Genomic DNA, 23,241 nt, shown 5'->3' on the forward strand with positions numbered 1-23,241 from the left:
GCTCTTCAATATTCTGGCCTTCCCAAAAAGGCTCCACTCTACCACTAGTCTGGCCCACTTCTAAGGCTTCTAACCTTTTTGCTATAGCAGCAATTTTGGCATCTGATTCATAGCCTCCTTCTACCCTATTAACGTTTCCTCAAATTAAAAGAATTGTTTTCTGGGGTGCCCTACTATTTTCCCATTGCTGGGTTTTTTCGGCGATTTCATTAAAAAATTCCATCGTCGCATCAACAGTTTGGTTTTCAAATCCACCAGTGCATAGAGACTCAACCATGGTCGTTGTGGAATAATCTAAACCCTCATAAAGGATCTGAACTAGCCTAACCTTTTCTAAACCATGATGAGGACACTGGGATAATAAATCATTGAACCTTTCCAAATACCTATATAAAGATTCTCCCTCTTGTTGTGAAAATGTGCATATTTGCGTCCTGATAGACACATTTTTGCGTCTGATATAATCTCAATTGTATATATTGTTAGTGCTCGATTTTGTATTTATTTTGGCTTTTTATGTCTTTGTAGGTGTTTTTGGAAAAATAAGATTTTGCGGCGAAATTGTCTCGAAAAGTGTTTTTTGCGTTCATGGGAGGACATTTGCTATTCGGACCCTCACTTTGGATAAGGGGTAACCTAATTACTAAGGGGCATCACATTCCTCGGCAGCTGCGCCAAAAAATGATGTGATTTATAGATAGTGGTAAAAAGTGATTATATTCTCGAACTTGTGAAGGATAACTTTAGACTTAAATTCAAAACTAGATAGAAAACTCACTAATAATTATAACAAACACTAACAAAGTTGGTATCAATATTAAAAGAACACTGAGGCTAAGATTCCACTATTTTCCAAGTTTAAGGTGATTTAATCCAATCTTTGTATTCATGCAATTTTCTTGTTCAATTTGATTCTTACTATTGTAACAAGTAGATTTTCAAAAGCAATAATTGTAAATACCAAGCATGAAGCATCAAGAGTCTATAAACTAAGCATACTCCATCAAAATAGATCACAATCACTCAAATAAAAATCATATTCAATAATAGTCCAAGGAAAATAATCATAATAATAATTGCAATAAATTAAATTAAATAGATTGTACCGCTTTTTGTTGGAAAAATAGCTTCCTATATCGCCTCAGCATTGGGGTTTAGCTCCTCATATCAAAAACAGGTTCAAAATAATAAATCATGGCTCAAAAGGTGGTTCTATTGAAGAGAATATATAAAACAGCAGATCTGCAACAATGTATATATGTTACAGAAGTCACTGTTACAGTTGGTGTTGCAATACTGAAGATATATGTTACTAATCAACTGTTACAGGATCAGAAATTTAAGACCCTAGAATACGACTGTTATGCACAGCTTAATGTTCTTCAGCTGTTAAACAACGACACTGTTCTGCGACTGTTTCTCGTGCGTCAATGTTCTTCGCGTTCTTCCTCTTCAGCAGAAGCAGCAGGAACAGAGTTTGATAAAACTCTGATTTCTTCTTCTCTAGCTCTCCTCAGGTCCCCAAACTCTCGACACCCCTTCTATATGACCCAAACCATCTATTTATATCAAAAATACCGATTAAATCTTTCCCAAATCTTCCAAAATCTCTTTCCTTCTCTTCACGGCAAAGTTGCAGCAATTTCTTGTTTTAGAATTTCTACGCGTTTCTGAGCTTTCCTGTTTATTCTAAACTCTTCCTTAGATAGATACAAATCTTTGGGAAGGTTTACAGTACTTTAATCTCTCTAAAATTCCCTAAAACAGGTCACACACGTGACTTTCCATATTTTCTGGTGTGATAAAAATCCGTCAATTGAGCCCAGTCTAATCGATTTCAACACCCATATCAGATTCCTAGACCCATGAGGAGTCTATCCTATGAAAATCAGAGGTTTAATCGACCTCAAACTCCTTCAAATCAAGAACCCTAAATCTGCCAGAACTGTATCTACTTTCCCGCCTTTTGAATTTCAAATGTAGAAGATGACCGCCCCCTATCCAGAGTAGGGGTGCGATTAGCAGCTGCTTGGAAATGGGATGTACCTTAGTAATTAGGTTACCCCTTATCCAAAGTGAGGGTCCGAATAGCAAATGTCCTCCCATGAACGCAAAAAACACTTTTCGAGTCAATTTCGCCGCAAAATATTATTTTTCCAAAAACACCTACAAAGACATAAAAAGCCAAAATAAATACAAAATCGAGCACTAACAATATATACAATTGAGATTATATAAGACACAAAAATGTGTCTATCAAACATCAAATTGCTTTTATCTCCTATGGCATACTTGTGATAGGTGTTTAAAAACACCTCTTTAAGTATCGATTGATTATGCTTTCTTAGCTAGTTTTCTTGTGAAATTGTATTATTAGCTTTCTTTTATATCTTATGGGAATTTTGGAGCTTATTCCAGAAAAGAACAAGAAATCATCTAATTGGCCATAAAAGAGGCAGAATTATCTAGGAGTCCTTGATATCATCTCGAAGAGAACGAAAAGACAAAGCCAATGGCAAAAGAATGGAGTCAATCCGACATCGTATGAAGAATCTGGAAGCATTTGAAGCAAGCCGAAGTTGTCGAAAACTAAAGAACCTGCAAAACTGTTATAGGCATCCGAGTTTCTACTCAGGGCAGCCACGGAATATTAATTAAACTGTCAGTCATAGAAGACTGACAGTTGAATGAGAGCTGTTAAAGGTATGTGGTCTTTTGAGATATGGAAGGGTGTAAGAAGGATAACAGGAAGTATGAAGAGCTCGAGAGAATATCGCTGGTGATGACATTGAATGTTGTTCATGGTTAATGGTGGGTTTAACGGAGTTGACCTCGAGTTAGAAAACATGGAAAGAAGGTGTTGCGCCCCAAAGCTAGCAGCTGACTAATCCAAGAGTTTAACTAAATAAAGAGGCACTAAGAATCTAAATCATTTACTTAAACATTCAATTAAGAAATCTGCTACAAAACTTAACCGAAAACTAGCCCCGCTCAGAAATATATATACAAGAACTTCTCACAAATGATACATATACAATAGTCATTTGGTTTACAAATACAATATGCAACATAATAAACATATCCGAAGTTAACCAACTAACGGACTCAACTCCTCGAAGCTTTCGCTGCGCAACTCTGATCTGTCTTTGAAACTGAAAATGGAAATGGGTGAGCACATCATCCCTAAATGGGGTGCCCAACAGGAATAACATTTAACTTTCAGGTAATCAAGGCAAGATTTGGAAAAAATAATGTATTCCCAAACATTATAAAGTGACCAAGTCACTGAAATAAACAAACATGTATATGGACAAACTCCTTCTTCAAACAATGTATAATATTCGTGCTAACCACACTCAATAGCTATTGATATCAGCAAGACCATGATGATCCACTCAAAGCATAAAAACAGAATTCATGTAGATATAATTGTGAAGGAGCGTATCCTATATACCACAAGTGGAAATTCTCATTTCCCATAACAATTCATAATGACAAACAAAACATTACAAGTCCTTTCCAAATCGTGGAAAGATTCACAGAATCAACAGAATTATCAGAATGCAATTTAAACAAAGCATGGAATGCACAACTAGACAATGCATGATTTTGATAAACATAAACTTTTGTAAAAGAAAACATCAATGGTTACAAGAGAGTCAAAAGTATTCCCACCTCTTTTGATGACAAGCCATGCTTACCTCGAGATCCACGATCCACAGGTTCATCCTTTGAATCGATCGTTGTTAATTTAGACTAACTGTTAATCACACAAGAAGTCTAAGAATCTAGCCAAAATGGCTCATACAAGAATCATACAAGTCTATCTAACAATTCTAATCCCATTTATGACTCTACACCGTTTCATTCTCTACCTTTAGCTAGTCTAAGGTTTACTAATTCAATAAGGTTGGTTTCTATAGTCCAATAGCTAAGTCTCATGAACATCTACAACTTTGTAGAAGAAGTCAAGGGCTAATTCGGATCATAAAAGGTCCAAATATCAATTTAGGGAAACTAGTCCTAAGCCCAAGTCTACTATAAACAGGCCCATTAACTAAGGTCCAGTCCGTCTGAGTCAACTAACAGTCTCTAACGGTAAAACTAACGGTCACGGGTCAACGTCTAAGGTCAGGTCAAGTCAATGGTCAAATAAGGTCAAGGTCAAACGAGTCAAGTGGTCATTAACTCAGGTCTAGTGACTCAGCGAATCAAACTGATTCGACTCAGTCATATGGACTAAGTCAGCTAGAGTCAAAACTCTTGCACGTGCCAAAGAACACTAAGGCACAAACATTGTGTAACACACCAAGACTCTTAACTATAATTCAAATTACAATCTATATAAACATAAATCTATAATTCAATACATTTGTAATTTAAGCCTACCTGCAATAGCAGTAGCAAGCCTTCCACTGGAGATTCAACAAACACAATTCAAGACAACCTCCACTTCACAATTCAACTTGTTACAACTGTAACTCAACTCATTCTATCAACATTACCAACAATCCATTCCACCTGCACACTATCACTTTACAATTCTAATTCTAAACACTGATTGCAATTCTTATCAACTTAATCCATTCTTTAATTCAGAACACAGACTTCAACTTATCACTTGCACCTACAACAACTACCAAAACAGCAACAACACCACCAGATTATCTCCAACTCCAACTGCAGCTTACTAGACTGCAATGGAAACACTAAACTACCAAATCCATTACAACACCTACACAATCTGGTTCAACTTCGGATCCATACACATCCTCAACTCAGCCATAATCTGATCAGACAACAACACTCTCTGTAGATTAACTTCAAACCTTAACTTCTCAATTCCAACACCAATAATCTCTATCTCCAAATCATACATGTATATTTCATCAACACCACAGTATGTACCTGCAACTAACTCATCCATATATGCAAATCACACTCTTTCCCTGCCATTCCAGATATACCTAAGCTATAACTACACCTCCAGTCCCAATTGCACACACCCTGACTTAATCTCATTTCAATTCTTCATCCAAGTATGTTACTTCATTTCTTTTCAATTACAAATCAAACCCAAACCACAGCCTTCTCCTGCACTATTGGCTTACCAGCAACACGAGCTCATTCATAACATACTATTATCTCAATACACATACAATCATCATCTCAAACCACCAACACAACTGAACTGCCACTGCAACTCTAAAGCTCTCAATCTCAAGAAACTATGCACATTCAACTCAAAATAACACCACCAACTCACTCACTATACCTGCAGCTCATATCAACAACAATTCAGCTTAATCATTTTCAGCACAATCTTCGTATCCACGATCACAGTTCCATCGAGTACTCATCTCACCCTCGATTTCATTAACAATCACATAAACTCTACAATCCACATAACTCAACTTCAAATACTGAATCAAACAATATAAAGACTTACCCAGTAATTAGCCTTATCTGAACTGTTGGTGAACTGCTGTACTCTAAATAGATCAACCACCACCGAACCTATCTCTTCTCCATCCACTTCATTTTAATCAAATTACTCTTCATCCTTAACCCTTAAAGTAGCTTGGCTCAAGTAACTGAATCTTCAAATTAACGTCATAAACTTCTTCTTCACCTCCTGTTCTTAAATACCCATCCATTAATTTCTTCTTAAACATCTCAAATCACAACTTCACTGAATTGCAGAAACCCTAATTATATTCAATCTTTATCGAATCAACTTCAGAGAATCAATTAAACAATAACCAGATCGTCTTTCATCTACTAGCAACTCTGCAAACCAACCAATTCTCTTCCAACTCATAATCTAACTAAAACCCTAGTTCTGCTTCTTCCTGATTCATCTTTCTTTTAATCTTCTTCAAACTCAAATCGAACACCACCACCAGAAGTTACTACAGAATCCTTCCCCTCTTTATTCGATCTCCCACTCACTAAATTGATTTCTCAAATCCTCACTCGACCGAAGAACAAAGAAGCAGAGAAGAGAGAAAGAAGAAAGAAGAAGAAAAGAAAATGAAAGAAAAAGAGAAAATCCTCGACCTTATCGAATTTCTTTTGAGTTATTCACGGAGGGTGCCCTGAGAAGAAAATCCAGTTGCCTTCACAACACTTTATTATGAAATGACCATTTTACCTTTCACCTAAAATAACAAATATCTTCTTCGTCCGATGTCAGAATGGCACGTTCGAGTAATCCATTCCGCCTAACTTTTCGAGATCTATCCAACGGTACTAGTTTCGTATCTAGATCGTTGTTAGTTTAATTCCTATTAATTAACGTTCGTGTTAAACTAATCGAGTAATTAGCGGTTAAGATATCTCTTGACTAGTCTAATAACGTTGACGAGCTTGAGGGTCCTTACATTATCCCCACCTTATTCATTTTCGTCCTCGAAAATCAAACCACCCTTAAGGTCTTCAAAACACCCCACCTTATAGAATAATCCCGTCTCTTGTCTAAGCGCAAACAACATAACAAAACATAAACCTAGATGGCTTTCTACAACTAAAATTCAAAATTTGTAGCTTAATTTACAGTATATTTCTATGATCGGTCATCTCTGAATGCAGTTGCCCTGTCAAGGTTGGCCAGTCCCAACAATGCTTTCCTACGAACAGAGAAAACACAACCTTCACTATTCTCCAGTGCTAGATTAACCAAGTATTAATTTATTAAGATTAAATTTCTAAACTTTTATCGTAACTGGTGTAAGTCTGATAAATTTACTTCGTAGAATATATAAAAAGTTCACATCAATTTAAGCGATTTAGTCATCTAAATTTATTTATTAAATAATCTCAATTCGATTTTTACGCCAATTTATAATATTTCATCATTTTAACTTCACTGTAATACCATATATAAATTTCCCAAAATTATCTATTATAAATTTACTACCAGCCTAATTATTTGCATACTATTATTAAATATATTATTATTCTCATTATTCTTAAGTTGATAGTATGGTTGGTACACTAAGCCTTAATCTTGTAAATATAATTTTACATTAATGTAAAAGTTGATATAATAGATGTTATTTATTCATATTGAATCCGTACTCTATATGGCGTTGGTAATTTAATATGATTTAGATTTGAGTTTGCACAAAATTATAATATATCCTAATAGTATTTAGGTTTTTCTATTAATGAAAAGTATCCTATTAAAATATAAATTTATTTTCTTTTAATTATAATCTTACACTAAACATCCGAATACTATTATTACTACTTCATATCTATTTTTCATTTTAAAAATTTACAGGATCATCTATTAGACTAAAAATAATTTCGATACAAAATTACTAACAAGTTAAGTCTTTTTATTTTATATATTATGTCCTCACCTTCTTACGTCTAACGCCTAATCAATATTTTATTAACTATTTAGTTTAAACGCAAAATATGTATTTCTAATTTGACATCAGTTAAATTTCACATAATTTATCCGTACATAAGCGTTGATAATTTTCCCTAGCTATTTAATCATACTCGTTATTTTTTCGTCATATAACCTTATCTAAATTTTGGTTAAGTAAAGTTTAATATGATACTAATTGAGAAATGCTAACATTACTTTACTAAAATTGTTATCACTATTATTATCATCTTTAATTGCTAGTATAATATTTTATTATTGACATTGATGGTTTCTAACTACTCTTACAAAATTACTGAATCCCGAAAATATTATTAGCATTTATGTGATTATAAACTGTTGATTCTACATATAAGTCAAGGTACTCAATAAATTTCTATGTGATACTCAAGATTTATCAATTGAGTTAATATCACTGCTTTTCTAATATTGGATTGTGTACGTGTTCATACTTTTTAGATTAATTCTTCTCAAATCCTTATTAACTAAAGTTATTGGTGTATCCTACAATTTTTATTTCAATACATAAACAAACAATCACACAAACAAATCAAGCAATCAAATAGTTCTTTTAATTATTGATAGATTTTAGTAATAAAGATTTATCTCACAACCCAACCCAGTTCTAAACTAATCTAGTTCACTAACTGGCATTGGCTATTTCTATTCCCATATAAGATCTAATAGTGAGCTCTGATACCAACACTGTAGCGCCCCAAAGCTAGCAGCTGACTAATCCAAGAGTTTAACTAAATAAAGAGGCACTAAGAATCTAAATCATTTACTTAAACATTCAATTAAGAAATCTGCTACAAAACTTAACCGAAAACTAGCCCCGCTCAGAAATATATATACAAGAACTTATCACAAATGATACATATACAATAGTTATTTGGTTTACAAATACAATATGCAACATAATAAACATATCCGAAGTTAACCAACTAACAGACTCAACTCCTCGAAGCTTTCGCTGCAAAACTCTGATCTGTTTCTGAAACTGAAAGTGGAAATGGGTGAACACATCATCCCTAAAATGGGTGCCCAACAGGAATAATATTTAACTTTTAAGTAATCAAGGCAAGATTTGGAAAAAATAATGTATTCCCAAACATTATAAAGTGACCAAGTCACTAAAATAAACAAACATGTATATGGACAAACTCCTTCTCCAAACAATGTATAATATTCGTGCTAACCACACTCAATAGCTATTGATATCAGCAAGACCATGATGACCCACTCTAAGCATAAAAACAGAATTCATGTAGATATAATTGTGAAGGAGCGTATCCTATATACCATAAGTGGAAATTCTCATTTCCCATAAAAATTCATAATGACAAACAAAACATTACAAGTCCTTTCCAAATCGTGGAAAGATTCACAGAATCAACAGAATTATCAGAATGCAATTTAAACAAAGCATGGAATGCACAACTAGACAATGCATGATTTTGATAAACATAAACTTTTGTAAAAGAAAACATCAATGGTTACAAGAGAGTCAAAAGTATTCCCACCTCTTTTGATGACAAGCCATGCTTACCTCGAGATCCATGATCCACAGGTTCATCCTTTGAATCGATCGTTGTTAATTTAGACTAACTGTTAATCACACAAGAAGTCTAAGAATCTAGCCAAAATGGCTCATACAAGAATCATACAAGTCTATCTAACAATTCTAATCCCATTTATGACTCTACACCGTTTCATTCTCTACCTTTAGCTATTCTAAGGTTTACTAATTCAATTAGGTTGGTTTCTAATAGCTAAGTCTCATGAACATCTACAACTTTGTAGAAGAAGTCAAAGGCTAATTTGGACCATAAGGGGTCCAAATATCAATTTAGGGAAACTAGTCCTAAGCCCAAGTCTACTATAAACAGGCCCATTAACTAAGGTCCAATCCATCTGAGTCAACTAACAGTCTCTGACGGTAAAACTAACGGTCACAGGTCAACGTCTAAGGTCAGGTCAAGTCAACGGTCAAATAAGGTCAAATGAGTCAAGTGGTCATTGACTCAGGTCCAGTGACTCATCGAATCAAACTGATTCGACTCAGTCATATGGACTAAGTCAGCTAGAGTCAAAACTCTTGCACAGGCCAAAGCCCAATGCTCAGGCCAAAGAACACTAAGGCACAAACATTGTGTAACACACCAAGACTCTTAGCTATAATTCAAATTATAATCTATATAAACAGAAATCTATAATTCAATACATTTGTAATTTAAGCCTACCTGCAATAGAAGTAGCAAGCCTTCCACTGGAGATTCAACAAACACAATTCAAGACAACCTCCACTTCACAATTAAACTTGTTACAACTGTAACTCAACTCATTCTATCAACATTACCAGCAATCCATTCCACCTGCACGCTATCACTTTACAATTCTAATTCTAAACACTGATTGCAATTCTTATCAACTTAATCCATTCTTCAATTCAGAACACAGACTTCAACTTATCACTTGCACCTACAACAACTACCAAAACAGCAACAACACCACCAGATTATCTCCAACTCCAACTGCAGCTTACTAGACTGCAATGGAAACACCAAACTACCAAATCCATTACAACACTTACACAATCTGGTTCAACTTCGGATCCATACATATCCTCAACTCAGCCACAATCTGATCAGACAACAATACTCTCTGTAGATTAGCTTCAAACCTTAACTTCTCAATTCCAACACCAATAATCTCTATCGCCAAATCATACATGTATCTTTCATCAACACCACATTATGTACCTGCAACTAACTCATCCATATATGCAAATCACACTAGTTCCATGCCATTCCAGATATACCTAATCTACAACTACACCTCCAGTCCCAATTGCACACACCCTAACTTAATCTCATTTCAATTCTTCATCCTAGTATGTTACTTCATTTCTTCTCAATTACAAATCAAACCCAAACCACAGCCTTCTCCTACACTATTGGCTTACCAGCAACACAAGCTCATTCATAACATACTATTATCTCAATACATATACAATCATCATCTCAAACCACCAACACAACCGAACTGCCACTGCAACTCTAAAGCTCTCAATCTCAAGAAACTATGCACATTCAACTCAACATAACACCACCAACTCAGTCACTATACCTGCAACTCATATTAACAACAATTCAGCTTAATCATTTTCAGCACAATCTTCGTATCCACAATCACAGTTCCATCGAGTACTCATCTCACCCTCGATTTCATTCACAGTCACATAAACTCTACAATCCACATAACTCAACTTCAAATACTGAATTAAACAATATAAAGACTTACCCAGTAATTAGCCTTATCTGAACTGTTGGTGAACTGCTGTAACTCTAAATAGATCAACCACCACCGAACCTATCTCTTCTCCATCCATTTCATTTTAATCAAATTACTCTTCATCCTTAACCCTTAAAGTAGCTTGGCTCAAGTAACTGAATCTTCAAATTAACATCATAAACTTCTTCTTCGCCTCATGTTCTTAAATACCCATCCATTAATTTCTTCTTAAACATCTCAAATCACAACTTCACTGAATTGCAGAAACCCTAATTATCTTCAATCTTTATCGAATCAACTTCAGAGAATCAATTAAACAATAACCAGATCGTCCTTCATCTATTAGCAACTCTGCAAACCAACCAATTCTCTTCCAACTCATAATCTAACTAAAACCCTAGTTCTGCTTCTTCCTGATTCATCTTTCTTTTAATCTTCTTCAAACTCAAATCGAACACCACCACCAACAGTTACTACACAATACTTCCCCTATTTATTCGATCTCCCAGTCACTAAATTGATTTCTCAAATCCTCACTCGACCGAAGAACAAAGAAGCAGAGAAGAGAGAAAGAGAAACAAGAAAGAAGAAGAAAAGAAAATGAAATAGAAAGAGAAAATCCTAGACCTTATCGAATTTCTTTTGAGTTATACACGGAGGGTGCCCTAAGAAGAAAATCCGGTTTCCTTCATAACACTTTATTATGAAATGATCATTTTACCCTTCACCTAAAATAACAAATGTCTTCTTCGTCCGATATCCGAATGGCACGTTCGAGTAGTCCATTCCGCCTAAATTTTCGAGATCTACCAAACGGTACTAGTTTCGTATCTAGATCGTTGTTAGTTTAATTCCTATTAATGAAAGTTCATGCTAAACTAATCGAGTCATTAGCGGTTAAGACATCTCTTGACTAGTCTAATAGCGGTGACGAGCTTGAGGGTCCTTACAGAGGGAATCCGTTACTGCCATTAATGGCAGTTTTGATGATGGATGATGATGTTTTAATGAAAGCAACTCGAGTTTGGTCGTTGTTGTTTATTATCGACAGTAGATGATGGATCATGATGAGAACTTTAGCAAAACTGTGATGATGAAGTCTAGACTGATGGGTTTATGCCATTACTGTGACTGAAATGATGAAGCTCAGATTATGGAAGATACAAGGGGTTTAGATCAAACATGGAAGAAAAAAATGGTTGCTGCCATTAACAACCATTGACGATGAAGAAATGGAAAGCTCAGTTGAACTACTACTGTGGTTGTTTGGATTGATAGAAGACGGCAGTAATGGGTTGTTCGAGATGACATGTAAGGTATACTGGAACTTGGCAGTGGATGATTGGTTGTGAATGAAGGAGTTTGAGAGCTCAGGGAGATGCCCATTGCCAACAAGTACGCGTTATGAAGCTGAGAAAGACTCGAGATTTGCTTTCGAAGATGAATGAAGAGATTTGGGTCTCGAGATGGAGAAGGAGCTGACAGGTACGACTTGTTGGACTCGGATAAAGTTGGTTTGAGTCTTTTGACCGACAAACCAGTCAAGAAAATATGGAGTGGCCAATTAGATGACTTGTTTGCGATACTAGTGCTAGATTTTGGAGTCTTAATCCGTAATTGTTAAGATGACATAATCATAAGTAATGAAACATCAATGTTGCAATGGGATGTTGTAGATTTTGATGTGTATTTGAAAACTCTAAGTTAACATGTCGAACTTACGTGTATGTGGTTAGGATCAATCCGACTCATAGAACATACCGGTTAGTTAAGTTACATTAGAGAGCTTATTCAAAGTGGTTTGATTGACTAGACACAAGTAGAGAACTTATTCTACGAAGTGACATTGGAGTTTAATAGACTTGTTGAACTTATAACTTGTCTAGGATTGTTAATAAACATATTTTGAAGAAGATTCATGTTCACTAGTGGAGAAATACCCCCTGATCATTCTCATCCTCATTGTTCACATTCATATTTGTTTTGTTGTTTTTGCATTATTTATATTTTCAGAAATTAAATCAACAACTTTAGCCCAACTTTCCCTTAGGAACGAAGCTTCTTATTATTGTGCTACTTGTTAGTGTAAGAAGAGTAAGGAATATATTTTTTGTGAGTTTGACACCTCGTCAACTTGCCAAACCGAATAGTCATTGTACACGATTCCGTAACCGGACCATAATATAGACTTTTATATTGTATTTTCAAGATCTAAAAGTGTTTGCTTGATTCTCAAGTTATCTTAGCTTGAATTCTAAGAAACCCATGGATTTTGAAAACTATAAATAAAGATGCTCTTTTAACTGGGAAAATCAATCCCCGACACTTTGTGTCCTAGTTGATTCTGGAGTAATCCTTTATAGACCTAGGTTTCTTCTGAGAAACATAATTAGGTTTGCGACTAAAATACTTCACTTTGGGTATTCGTGAAGCCAGGTCTGACTATCTTTACCTTGGTAGTTCGTGTATCCTGATCTTGCTTTTCTGTTATCGAGGTTTTCATGATCTCTTTCAGGCAAGATAAATAATAATCGCAAAGTTCTCAGACTTTATGAGTTTTCAAGATAGATATTTGAAAATTGATCTTAAGTGATCTTTTGAAGATTGTTCTTGAGAGGTGGTTAAGAATCTTGGTTGCTCTTCGGGAATCGTAAGTTCCTGATTTGTGAGGGTTGCTAGCTTTTTCTATTGCAAACATATTTCCACACCTTGATCTTTGGTCTAAAAGAAATCAAACAGGCTTATCTGTTAGAGGAAGATCGGTGCCAAAAGTCTTTACTTCGTCTGAAGAAAATCTTAGGTTGTAAAGGACGTCAGCTAACGAAATCAATTGCGCAGAGTCTTGTGAGGTTCAAGTGGTGTAAGGAGCGCAACTATAACTGAATCACTAGGAGGGCGGATTTGGTCTCAACTACATTTTAGTCCGAAGTCTGATAGTAGACTAGTGTCTGTAGCATCTTAATATAGTTTGGTGTTCAAATCTGGACGAGGTCGCAGGGTTTTTCTGAAGTTGCGGTTTCCTCGTTAACAAAACTTCTGGTGTCTTGTGTTTTTCCTTCTCCGCATTATATTGTTTATCTTTACAATTGGATTTACACAAGTTGTACGTATTCAACCTTAGTAGATACGTCTATCTAATTGTGATCAATTACGGTACTCGTTTCTTATAGAATTCGTACCTTGAAAGATAGATAACAAGTTTAATTACTTGGCAGAATTCCGATTTAATTATTTGGATACGACTAGATTGATCTTGGATTTTGATTTTTGAGATCGTCCAAGTACTCTTTTTTAACAATCAGATTACGGACGATGTGTCTATATATATACTGATTGAGAAGAGGCGGAGATATAAACTTTATATACATATTGTCAATTCAATTGGTCTTCTTGCAAGTGTATTAGGTCTTGTCCATACAGTTTGCCGAACAAAAAAGTTGGTGGTGTACTTGGTACCCCTGTGTTTTCAGTTTGCTTGATTGAGGTATTTGATAGACACATTTTTGTGTCTACTTTGTCCTCAATGTCTATATTGTTGGAACTCTATTTTTGTACTAATATTGTGTTTTTATGTATTTTTAGGAAATAAACATTTTTGGAAAATTCGGCTCGAAAAGTTGATTTTGGCACCCGGAGGACAAGTGTTATTCAGACTCTCACTTTTGGATAAGGGGTAACCTAATTACTAAGGGGCATCCCCAGGTCACCCCCAAGGCATCTGCTATTCGCACCCCAGTTCAGGATAGGGGGCATATCATCTTCAACCTTTTTGAATTTCAAATTTTGGCGGGAAAAATTGTTCTTGAACTGCCGTGACTAGGGTTTAGGATTTGAAGGTGTTCCAGTGAGATTCAATGGCCCAAATTAAATGGGTTTGTTCCTAGGGCCTAGATAGAGATGGTATGGGTGTTGGATTCGGTCAAAATTGGTTAGATAACCGGTGGGAATCAAATCAAGGAAAATATTCTAAAATAGGAAAAATATTCTATTCTTGGAATTCTTGGATGGAAGAGACGTGCATGGGTTGATTCTATTGGCTGTAAACAATCCCTACAGCTCAGGGATGACGCGTGAGAAGAGATAAAACAGGGAACAATCTGTAACAAATCAGTGAATTAAAGAAAAAATATCGGGAATATTTTCATGCACTGCCGAGTAATGGGAAGATTTTTTGGATTAATGAGAAGTTATTCTTGGTCCAAAGGTATATAAATATAACTCTTGGGTTAGCATAGAGGGGTGTCGAGAGTCTGGGGGGTTGAGGAGAGCCAGAGAAGAAGAAATTCGAGTTTTTCCCAAACTCGGTTTCTGCTGTTGCTGCTGCTGATGATGAACATGAAGAACACGAAGAACGGACCCGCACCAGCAGTCGTTTTTCTACAGTAATAACGACTCACAGCTGTGGGTCGTACATCAGGCAGACTTATTTTCTACAGAGTTTGCGACACAGCTGCAGCAGTCTTATTTTGTCACTGAGGGTCGTAGTTCTCTGGTTTGTAACAAATATAATTGTTACAAACCCGGTTTTATTGTATTTCTCATATTCTCATCATTTGTAAACCATTTTTGAGCATCAATGAAATATTTTGAGAGGTTTTCCAACATGATGAGCGGCTAATTCCCTCGTAACCAAGGCAATGGAGGAAGCTATTCACGCAACATAAATGGGTAACTATTTCATTTAATTATATAATTCACCTAATCGCTGCTTTTGCAGAGTTTTAAATTATTTAAATGATTGTCTTAATTATTTGTTATTCAGTTTGATAGGTTATGCTTGGTTTAATCTCTTGATAATCTAAGCTTAAGGTTTACAAATAATGTTTTGAGAATCTGTATGATTAATAGTGAATTAAAGATAAAAGAGGACTTAAGAATTGAATAGAGTTTTGAAATATTTATCATTCAATTTTGCATAATAGTGGAATCTAGTGTCTTGGTTACCTCTCGCACCCATTGTTAATATTTTTGTATATATAATTTATTTTTTAAATCTAAAAATTTCATTTCTTTCACAAGTCTGAAACGAATCCTATTTACTACAACCCATCAAAAAATTTAATCAGTATTCTGTTTAACCATTAATTATTGTTTAGAAATTATTCATGCTTATGCTTTCTATAATTAACGTTAAATACATTATCACATGGACTAGCAGGAAACCGTAGGAAACTATCTCTTGGGCCCATGTGATAACCTTGGGCTAATCTAGATGTTGCTAAACATCGTGGGTTTCTATAAGGGTCACTTCATGATCATCACTTGATTCGCTTCCAAATATAATATAAAACCCTAAACTCTTGGTTCTTCCTTTACCTATGAAAGAATACAACTCAAGAATTCACAACTCATTAGTAAAGGGTGGGTTAAAAGGGAGAAACCAATAATTCCTAAAACTATACCGTTGTAAAGACTTTGTGGTGTTCAAGAAGGATTACTAATTTACACCGATAGCTTCATCAGGTAATCCTCTAACACATATACATTATGCGCACTAGTACATATCATGTAGTCAAAGGATCCTATCATCATGTGTATAAAAGTAAACCTTATATCATTGTCCTTGCACCCTGTTTTGGGCATACAAGAAACTTTTGTGTTTCGGGGCATAAATGGTCATTGAATATTAAAAAGACAAAGCCTGTTATCCACCAATTTTTCATAATGGCATTAACAGTCATAATTGATTAATATTAATGTTAAAGATTAGTGGTTAATGTTAATGATTAGCGTTGATTGATTAAATTTAGTGTTAGTGTTAGTTTTAAAGAGATCTTTTTTTGAGAGAGAGATAAGGTTTCAATGAAGAAATGAAAAATTGTTGTTTTTTTTTCTTCCTTTTTTTTAGATCACTGTGATTCAAGTGACAAATGTAAGGAAAGTGAATCTTCAACATGTAAGGCATCTCATAATGGACTCTGAAGGTTTAATTGGTCAAGAAAATGATTTTTTACAACCTAAATCGACTTGCTGGATGAACAGTTTGGTCGATAACATGTCAGCCAGACCTAATTTTTGTTTTAAATATACTTAGATTTGGCTGACAAGTTATCAGCGAACCTATGGGTATTCTTCGTAGTAACCTAAACCGAACCTATAGGTTTGGTTAAAGAAAACCCATAGCTTCGGCTGATAACTTGTCAGCCGAACTGTATCTTTTTTTAAAAGCATGTCTAGTTTGGCCGATAACTTGTCAGCCGAACTTATGGTTCTTGAAAACAAATCTTTATCAACCGAATTTTCTTTTATTTTTCATTGCCAAGAACATCATCAAGTTCGACTGATTCGAGCAAAAAATAGAACAGTCGGACTTAATGTGTCCCTGCAATTAAAAAATATGTTTATCATAAAATGAAGTTCAGTTATAATTCTAGGTATAACTATCATCCTAATGTGTCCCTGCAATTAAAAAACAAATGAATCTAGCTTTCATTGATCCAAACCTTAATTTATCAAGAAAAAAAAGAGGCGAGTAGTGGGACTTTTGTAAAAAGGAGATAGGATTACGAACAATCGGGATATAGTTCCCAGAATTATAAGAACAATTCCGATTACTGGGAACTATATCACTATCTCTTAGACGAATCTTTACATTTGATCCGATTTAGTTGGTTTTCCTTGTTTTCAAAAACAGTTTACCAAACAATTTTTAGAAAATGAAAACAAGGAAAAAAGGGTATGTTTTTAAAACAGTGGAAAACTATTTTTGAAAACTGTTTTTCAAAACTGTACCAAACAGGCCCTTAGTTTCTTAATTTTGTAGAATGGTATTTTTGTAAATTAAACAAATTAATGGTAATTTAATAACGTACCTACCTCTAGGGTACCCCTTGGCTAAGGATATAATTGTCAATTTGAAAAACGCAAAAGTTTCTTGTATACCCAGAAACAGGCTTCTTACTTTAAGCAACAACACACCAGCCACAACAATTCAAAGTCAACTAGGACAGGCTTCTTAGTTTAAGCAACACCACACCAGCCGCAGCAATTCAAAGTCAATAAGGGGGACCGAGATTGTTCCTAAGTCAAACATCCTGGGAAACGGGCAAACACGCAAAAATGGTAGGTACTGTACGTGGCTGTAGGTAAACACCCAAAGATGGCACTGTATGCTCCTGGCTGTAGAAACCAGTAGGCAAAATATTCAACAGACATGTCATGGAGATAATTCCTTCCGATATCTTTATTTAAAACGAGAATTGCTTAAGATTCAGCTGTTGTCTTTTAGTTTGCAGTTCAGGAGCCATTTATGACCGGTATAAGCTCAAACTAGTAAAGTTTTATTTATTGTGATTTTTCTTTTTGTTGTTCTAATAAATTACAACATCATCGGTTAGCATAATAAACTTTGACGCTCAACGCAACCAACTTTCATGTAACATCTTTCACATTTTGAGCTCCCTTTCTCATATGTTCCCTGCCATAATCGAATAGATTGATAACTAAGGTGTACCAAAACAATTCAGGTAATGTTGGGCTTAAAGTTTGTGCTCATGTAAACGACATACTAATATCTTACTTACCATACACATGTGAACCAAATAAGGATTGTCTTCACTCTTCTGAAGATGAGGAAAACATGAATCATCTCGTATGCAAAATAAGCAGCTCTGGTTTCTCAATTAATAGCTTCCATTCGTTGCAGAATCTTGCAACAGTTGCTCCATCTACAATTCTATGGTCTGCCCCAACGTTAACCTGCGAAAAGAAACCACCATTACTAACACATTATCGGATTTACCCAACTATAAGAGTAGGATGAAATTACAAGCTGTAATGTACATGTACTACTCGATGACCAAAGCAAAATGTGACTATGGTGAGTCAACTCATGAGTATCATCTTTAAGCTGATGTTCGTAGTTGTATCCATTTGTTCTTTATATGGATTCAGAGTAGTAAAAAGAATGTCAAGTACTGTACAGCAAAAATACTTCTACTTACATTCATGATTAATGCCGGATAGATACTTCCATCATCTGCGAACCGTGGAAGTTTCTGGATTCTACCAATTGCAATGATAGCAACTTCAGGTAAGTTGAGAATTGGGGAGCCAAACTTTCCACCTATCGAACCGATGTTGCTTAAAGTTATCGTCCCACCAGAGATATCTTCAGAGCTAAGCTTGTTAGTTAATGCCAATTGTTGTAGCCGTGACAATTCTTTTGTTATCTAATAACAGAGGAGAACAGGCTTTAACATGATATTTCCACATCCACATATATCAAACAAGAGTAAAATGGTGAGAAAGATATGTTTCCACTATTCAACAAAACAGAAGTGGGACTTGGAGCAACTTAACTCCAGAGAAATTGAAAAGAAGATATGATGTAGAGCATCCACAATCACAAATTGCAAAGCTATCTTAAAATGGTATTTTAAAATAAGATATTTTGTGTATAACACAATGGTGGGAATACTGTTTGAATTTATAATTGTGTGCACGGTGTTTTAACAAACACCATCAATAGGTAAGCGGTGTTTTAAACAACATCAACTCTTTAGGCGCTGTTTTAAACAGCAACAACACTTTTAAGCGCTGTTTTAAACAGCAACAACACTTTTAAGCGCTGTTTTAGCATGCACTCATTCTCATGCAGTGTTTTGAACATTGTATGTTCTAATTGGGAAATGTAAACTAGAATGGTATATATACCATTTCAGTTTAGCATATATGGTAAATTCCCCATTTTAGCATACCCATTGCTGCAACTAATATGGTAAATATACCATTTTGACTCCCTGACTGTGGATGCTTTTCGAAGTTAGGTTAAAATGACAATATTTATGATATTCAAGTACAAGCTTGATATTCTATTATAAATATAAACGACGTACATCGATGTCACTTTCCAAGATACTTCACCCGATGAAAGAAAATGACAAAGTAATTGGAGAAAGAAACATGAGAAAAGTAGCATATCTGACCTCCAAAATGGATAACGATTGAACCTTCTTTATGTTCGGCACAACTAAACCATTTGGAGTAGCTATAGCAACCCCAATATTGTGGCTGCCTGCCATGAACCAATAGAAATTCAAAATGAAAGTTCAAAATCCATGATAAGGATGACAGGGAGAGAGTGTGATGCTTTATACCTTTAAGAATGACCTCGTACAACTCTTTGTTAAAAGAACTGTTAACTATGGGGTATTTAGTTAATGCCATGGAAAGAGACTTAATAAGGAAAGGCAGGAAGGTATGTTTGACATCAGCATCGGAGTTGTCATTCTGAAAAGATGCTTTAAGCTTCATGAGAGAATTACAATTTATCTCTTCTAGATAGTGAAAATGTGGAACTTTTGCTGCCATGGTCATGGATTTCACCATTGTGCGTGGGAATCCCCTGTACCAAAATATTCATATCTTACTAGCCAAATTTCATCGTATTCAAGAAAATACACAATGCTGATGTATCAGAATACAACTTAGAACAACTAAAACACATGGTATAACAGGATGTCAGAACTTCATAGTGTTAAAATATGTTGGCAGGCAATATTCGGAAGCCTATAAAGGTTTGTGCTTGAGTAATGATTATATAACTGAAAGTTTTTCCAGATGCAAAGGAACAAGAAGCATTACCTTAGAGGCATTCTTGTATCTTCAAAGTTACATCCATCCAAAGACAACGCACATGCAGTGTCTTCCTCTTTAATCTGCAGCTGTTCAGTCGAGCTTGCTTGTGGATTTGTAACTAATTGACAAAGTCCTATGTTGGCAGCATATTTAAGGACATCTTCTTTTAGTACCCTTCCATCTTTACCAGTTCCAAGAATATCATTAATATTTATACCATATTCCTTTGCCAGGTGACGAACAGTGGGTGTAGACAGAACTCCCCCTTTGTTATTCTTATCAAATGAAACACCTTCGCTACCTGTTTCAAATGTGTCAGATGGCAAAGGTAGTGTTTCATTCAAAGCCTCAGATATCAAAGTAGAAGCCTGAGATCCAGAAATCATCTTCAGAAGAGTTTCTCCTACCTGCATATCGAGCGCATAGCATCAAAGAGCTTTCAAGATGTATCAAAAGAAACTAAACTCATTCAGAAATGCGAAAGTATTCCTCCACTTTGGCTTTAGTTGAAAAAACAAAATCACATACACCAAAAATATATCTGAAAAACAAATCACCTTAATGACTTCAGCATATATATGTTGTATGTCCCATCTATTTCATAAATATAAGTGTTGGTTTGAACATAGCTGCATATTCAATCTGAAACCAGTTTGTTTCACTAGCCTTTCTTTCCTATTCGCTACACTTATGGACAGATAAAGGAGAAATATGCACAAAAGTTTCTAGCTGATATTTTAAAAAGATCCATACTTGTTGCACCATAAAATTCATGCAACAAAAGCACAATGTTTTACCTTCACTATGTCACCTGGACCATAAAGAATCTGCAAGACTTTTCCTTTATACCGACTAGTTATTTCGATAGTCGCTTTATCACTTTGAACTTCACAAAGTGGTTGAAACTCTTCAACTTGATCCCCCTGCCACATAAAAACATCAACTAACAAGTCTTCTCTCTACAAAGCAGCACCCACAGCAATATGAACTAGTCCCATTAACTTAGACAAGATTACACACACTCACCTCTTCCACAAACCATTTGAGAAGCTCACACTCGGCAATACCCTCACCAGTTTGAGCTAATGGAACATCAATTACCTCACCCACTGGTTGATCAAGTACAGCTTCAGTTGAGAATCCACATTTCTTTATTGCATATGAACTCTTCAGCTACAAAATTTAGTACCCAAATAGAATAATAAACAAATAAATAGGTCTCTAAAACTCTCTTTGCTCAGGGGAAAAGGTGTAAACTTTATGTAGGTTACAGGAAATTAACAATTCAAGCAAACCCGGGTAAACAACAAATAATCACAGCCAACAGTAGAATCAATTTAACAAAACATATAAATCTTAATTAACCTGAAAGAAATTTGATCAAACCCAATTTATTTCTAAGAAAACACCAAATTGAGCTTAATTTTCAAGTATCATGCGTAAACTTACATCGAACTGCGTAGGTGAAGAAGCCGAAACAGAAGTGAATTGTGGAAACCCTAGAATCAAACTCTTCTTTACTGATGATGATGGTGGCACACACTTATTAACGTACGCGCTACAGACATGTCTTGCACCGGAGATGAAGGATTTTTTCTGCAAAATACGCCTGGAAATCATTGTCGTTCGCCGAAATGCGAAATATACCACTTCTTCACAAGAACTGTTTAGCGGGAATTGAGAAAAGTTTGATGAGATCAAGAGTTCTTTTTGTGATTTTTGAAGAAATTTGAAATCCAACGGCTGTGATTGATTTACAAGTAGTACATGTATATATATATATATATATCTAGATGAAATGAAATCCGTGAATGTATGTAATGATATATGATCAGTATGGGGTTTTACAGTTGGGAGTTGATGAGGATTGACACGTTGGATTAATGTTAAGCATGTAAATCCCCTTTTGTAAAGATATGCTTAATTAATTATTTGGGTTAATACATGTTTTGTGATGGCTAAAGATTTTGGTAATTAAAAAGTGATGGCTAATTCTGATACAAGAATCAAATAAAAAAATGCCGATGAATCATTTTGGTCATCAAAAGGCATGCCATGGTGCCATTACACCTCTTTTTTCCTTCCGCAAGTTCATAATCTCATATGCATATTAATTTATAAAACCGATTGAAGATCGGAACTGATAAAGAAATAATAAGGATCCGATTATAATCGTCAATGTTACAGAGAGTCCACCGATTTATGACTAAAGATTCTATTTTAGATTATAATAATCAATGCTTGGAAGATTACACCAATTTGCGACCAAAGATTCTACATTAGATTATAATATAATAATTTACGTTACGAATGCTTAACCAATTTATAACTAAAAATCTACAATTTTAACAATACCGTGAAATTTTTTGACAAAATCATTATTGGTAAGGCAACATAATAGGGTGAAAAATCAATTTTTTCGTGAGAAGTAGAGGGCACTAAGTATATCGCTAATTTTTTTTGTTAAACCTAATTAAGACATACCTTGAATGATCTTATGAGGAAATAAAATATCACAGATATGATGTTTAAGGTCCAGGTGTTTATACTTTAATTTTAACAAAGAAAATTAATATTGAAACTAAAGCAAAACGTGCATACATAACTTATTAACGAGTAAAACTACAAATGCATAACAATTCAAGGACCTGGTTCAATTTTGAATACTCGCCGAATTAATCCGTCACATTTTCGCATATTATGCGACTTCAATCTAATGCAGTTGAGACGAAAAAGAGCCCTTATGGTTACCCCGCTTTAGCAACACCCCAGCGCCTACAATCACTTTGGGCCTATGCATGTTGATCCCCTATCATATGTCCACTAGTGTCCTAGGAGTTTTTCCCCGGTCTATCGAGAACATTACTAAATTCCTTTAGCTTATCAATCACATGGCCAAGGAATACTATATGATCAAAAATATTAATGGGGACCACGAAATGTGAAACTTCTACGAAAAGAATCGTTCT

The 23,241-nt window shown here is 35.1% G+C and overlaps 1 protein-coding gene and 1 pseudogene across 1 annotated transcript; one reads left to right on the plus strand and one right to left on the minus strand.

Annotated features, from left to right (window-relative positions):
* Positions 1 to 335: 335 nt before the first annotated feature.
* On the plus strand, positions 336 to 435 carry LOC113354727 (annotated as a pseudogene).
* A 17,417-nt stretch (positions 436 to 17,852) lies between these two features.
* LOC113348889 (lipoamide acyltransferase component of branched-chain alpha-keto acid dehydrogenase complex, mitochondrial-like) lies at positions 17,853 to 22,078 on the minus strand. Its single transcript, XM_026592787.1, has 9 exons — positions 21,722 to 22,078; positions 21,299 to 21,445; positions 21,070 to 21,195; positions 20,279 to 20,679; positions 19,792 to 20,039; positions 19,621 to 19,709; positions 18,637 to 18,864; positions 18,217 to 18,391; positions 17,853 to 18,110 (listed from the first exon to the last, which is right to left on the minus strand). Exons 1-8 carry the CDS (start codon positions 21,890 to 21,892, stop codon positions 18,278 to 18,280), a joined length of 1,524 nt encoding a protein of 507 aa, XP_026448572.1. The 5' UTR covers positions 21,893 to 22,078; the 3' UTR covers positions 17,853 to 18,110; positions 18,217 to 18,277.
* Positions 22,079 to 23,241: the final 1,163 nt, after the last annotated feature.

The sequence above is a fragment of the Papaver somniferum genome, chromosome 2 (assembly GCF_003573695.1).
Source record: "Papaver somniferum cultivar HN1 chromosome 2, ASM357369v1, whole genome shotgun sequence".
NCBI lineage: Eukaryota > Viridiplantae > Streptophyta > Magnoliopsida > Ranunculales > Papaveraceae > Papaver > Papaver somniferum.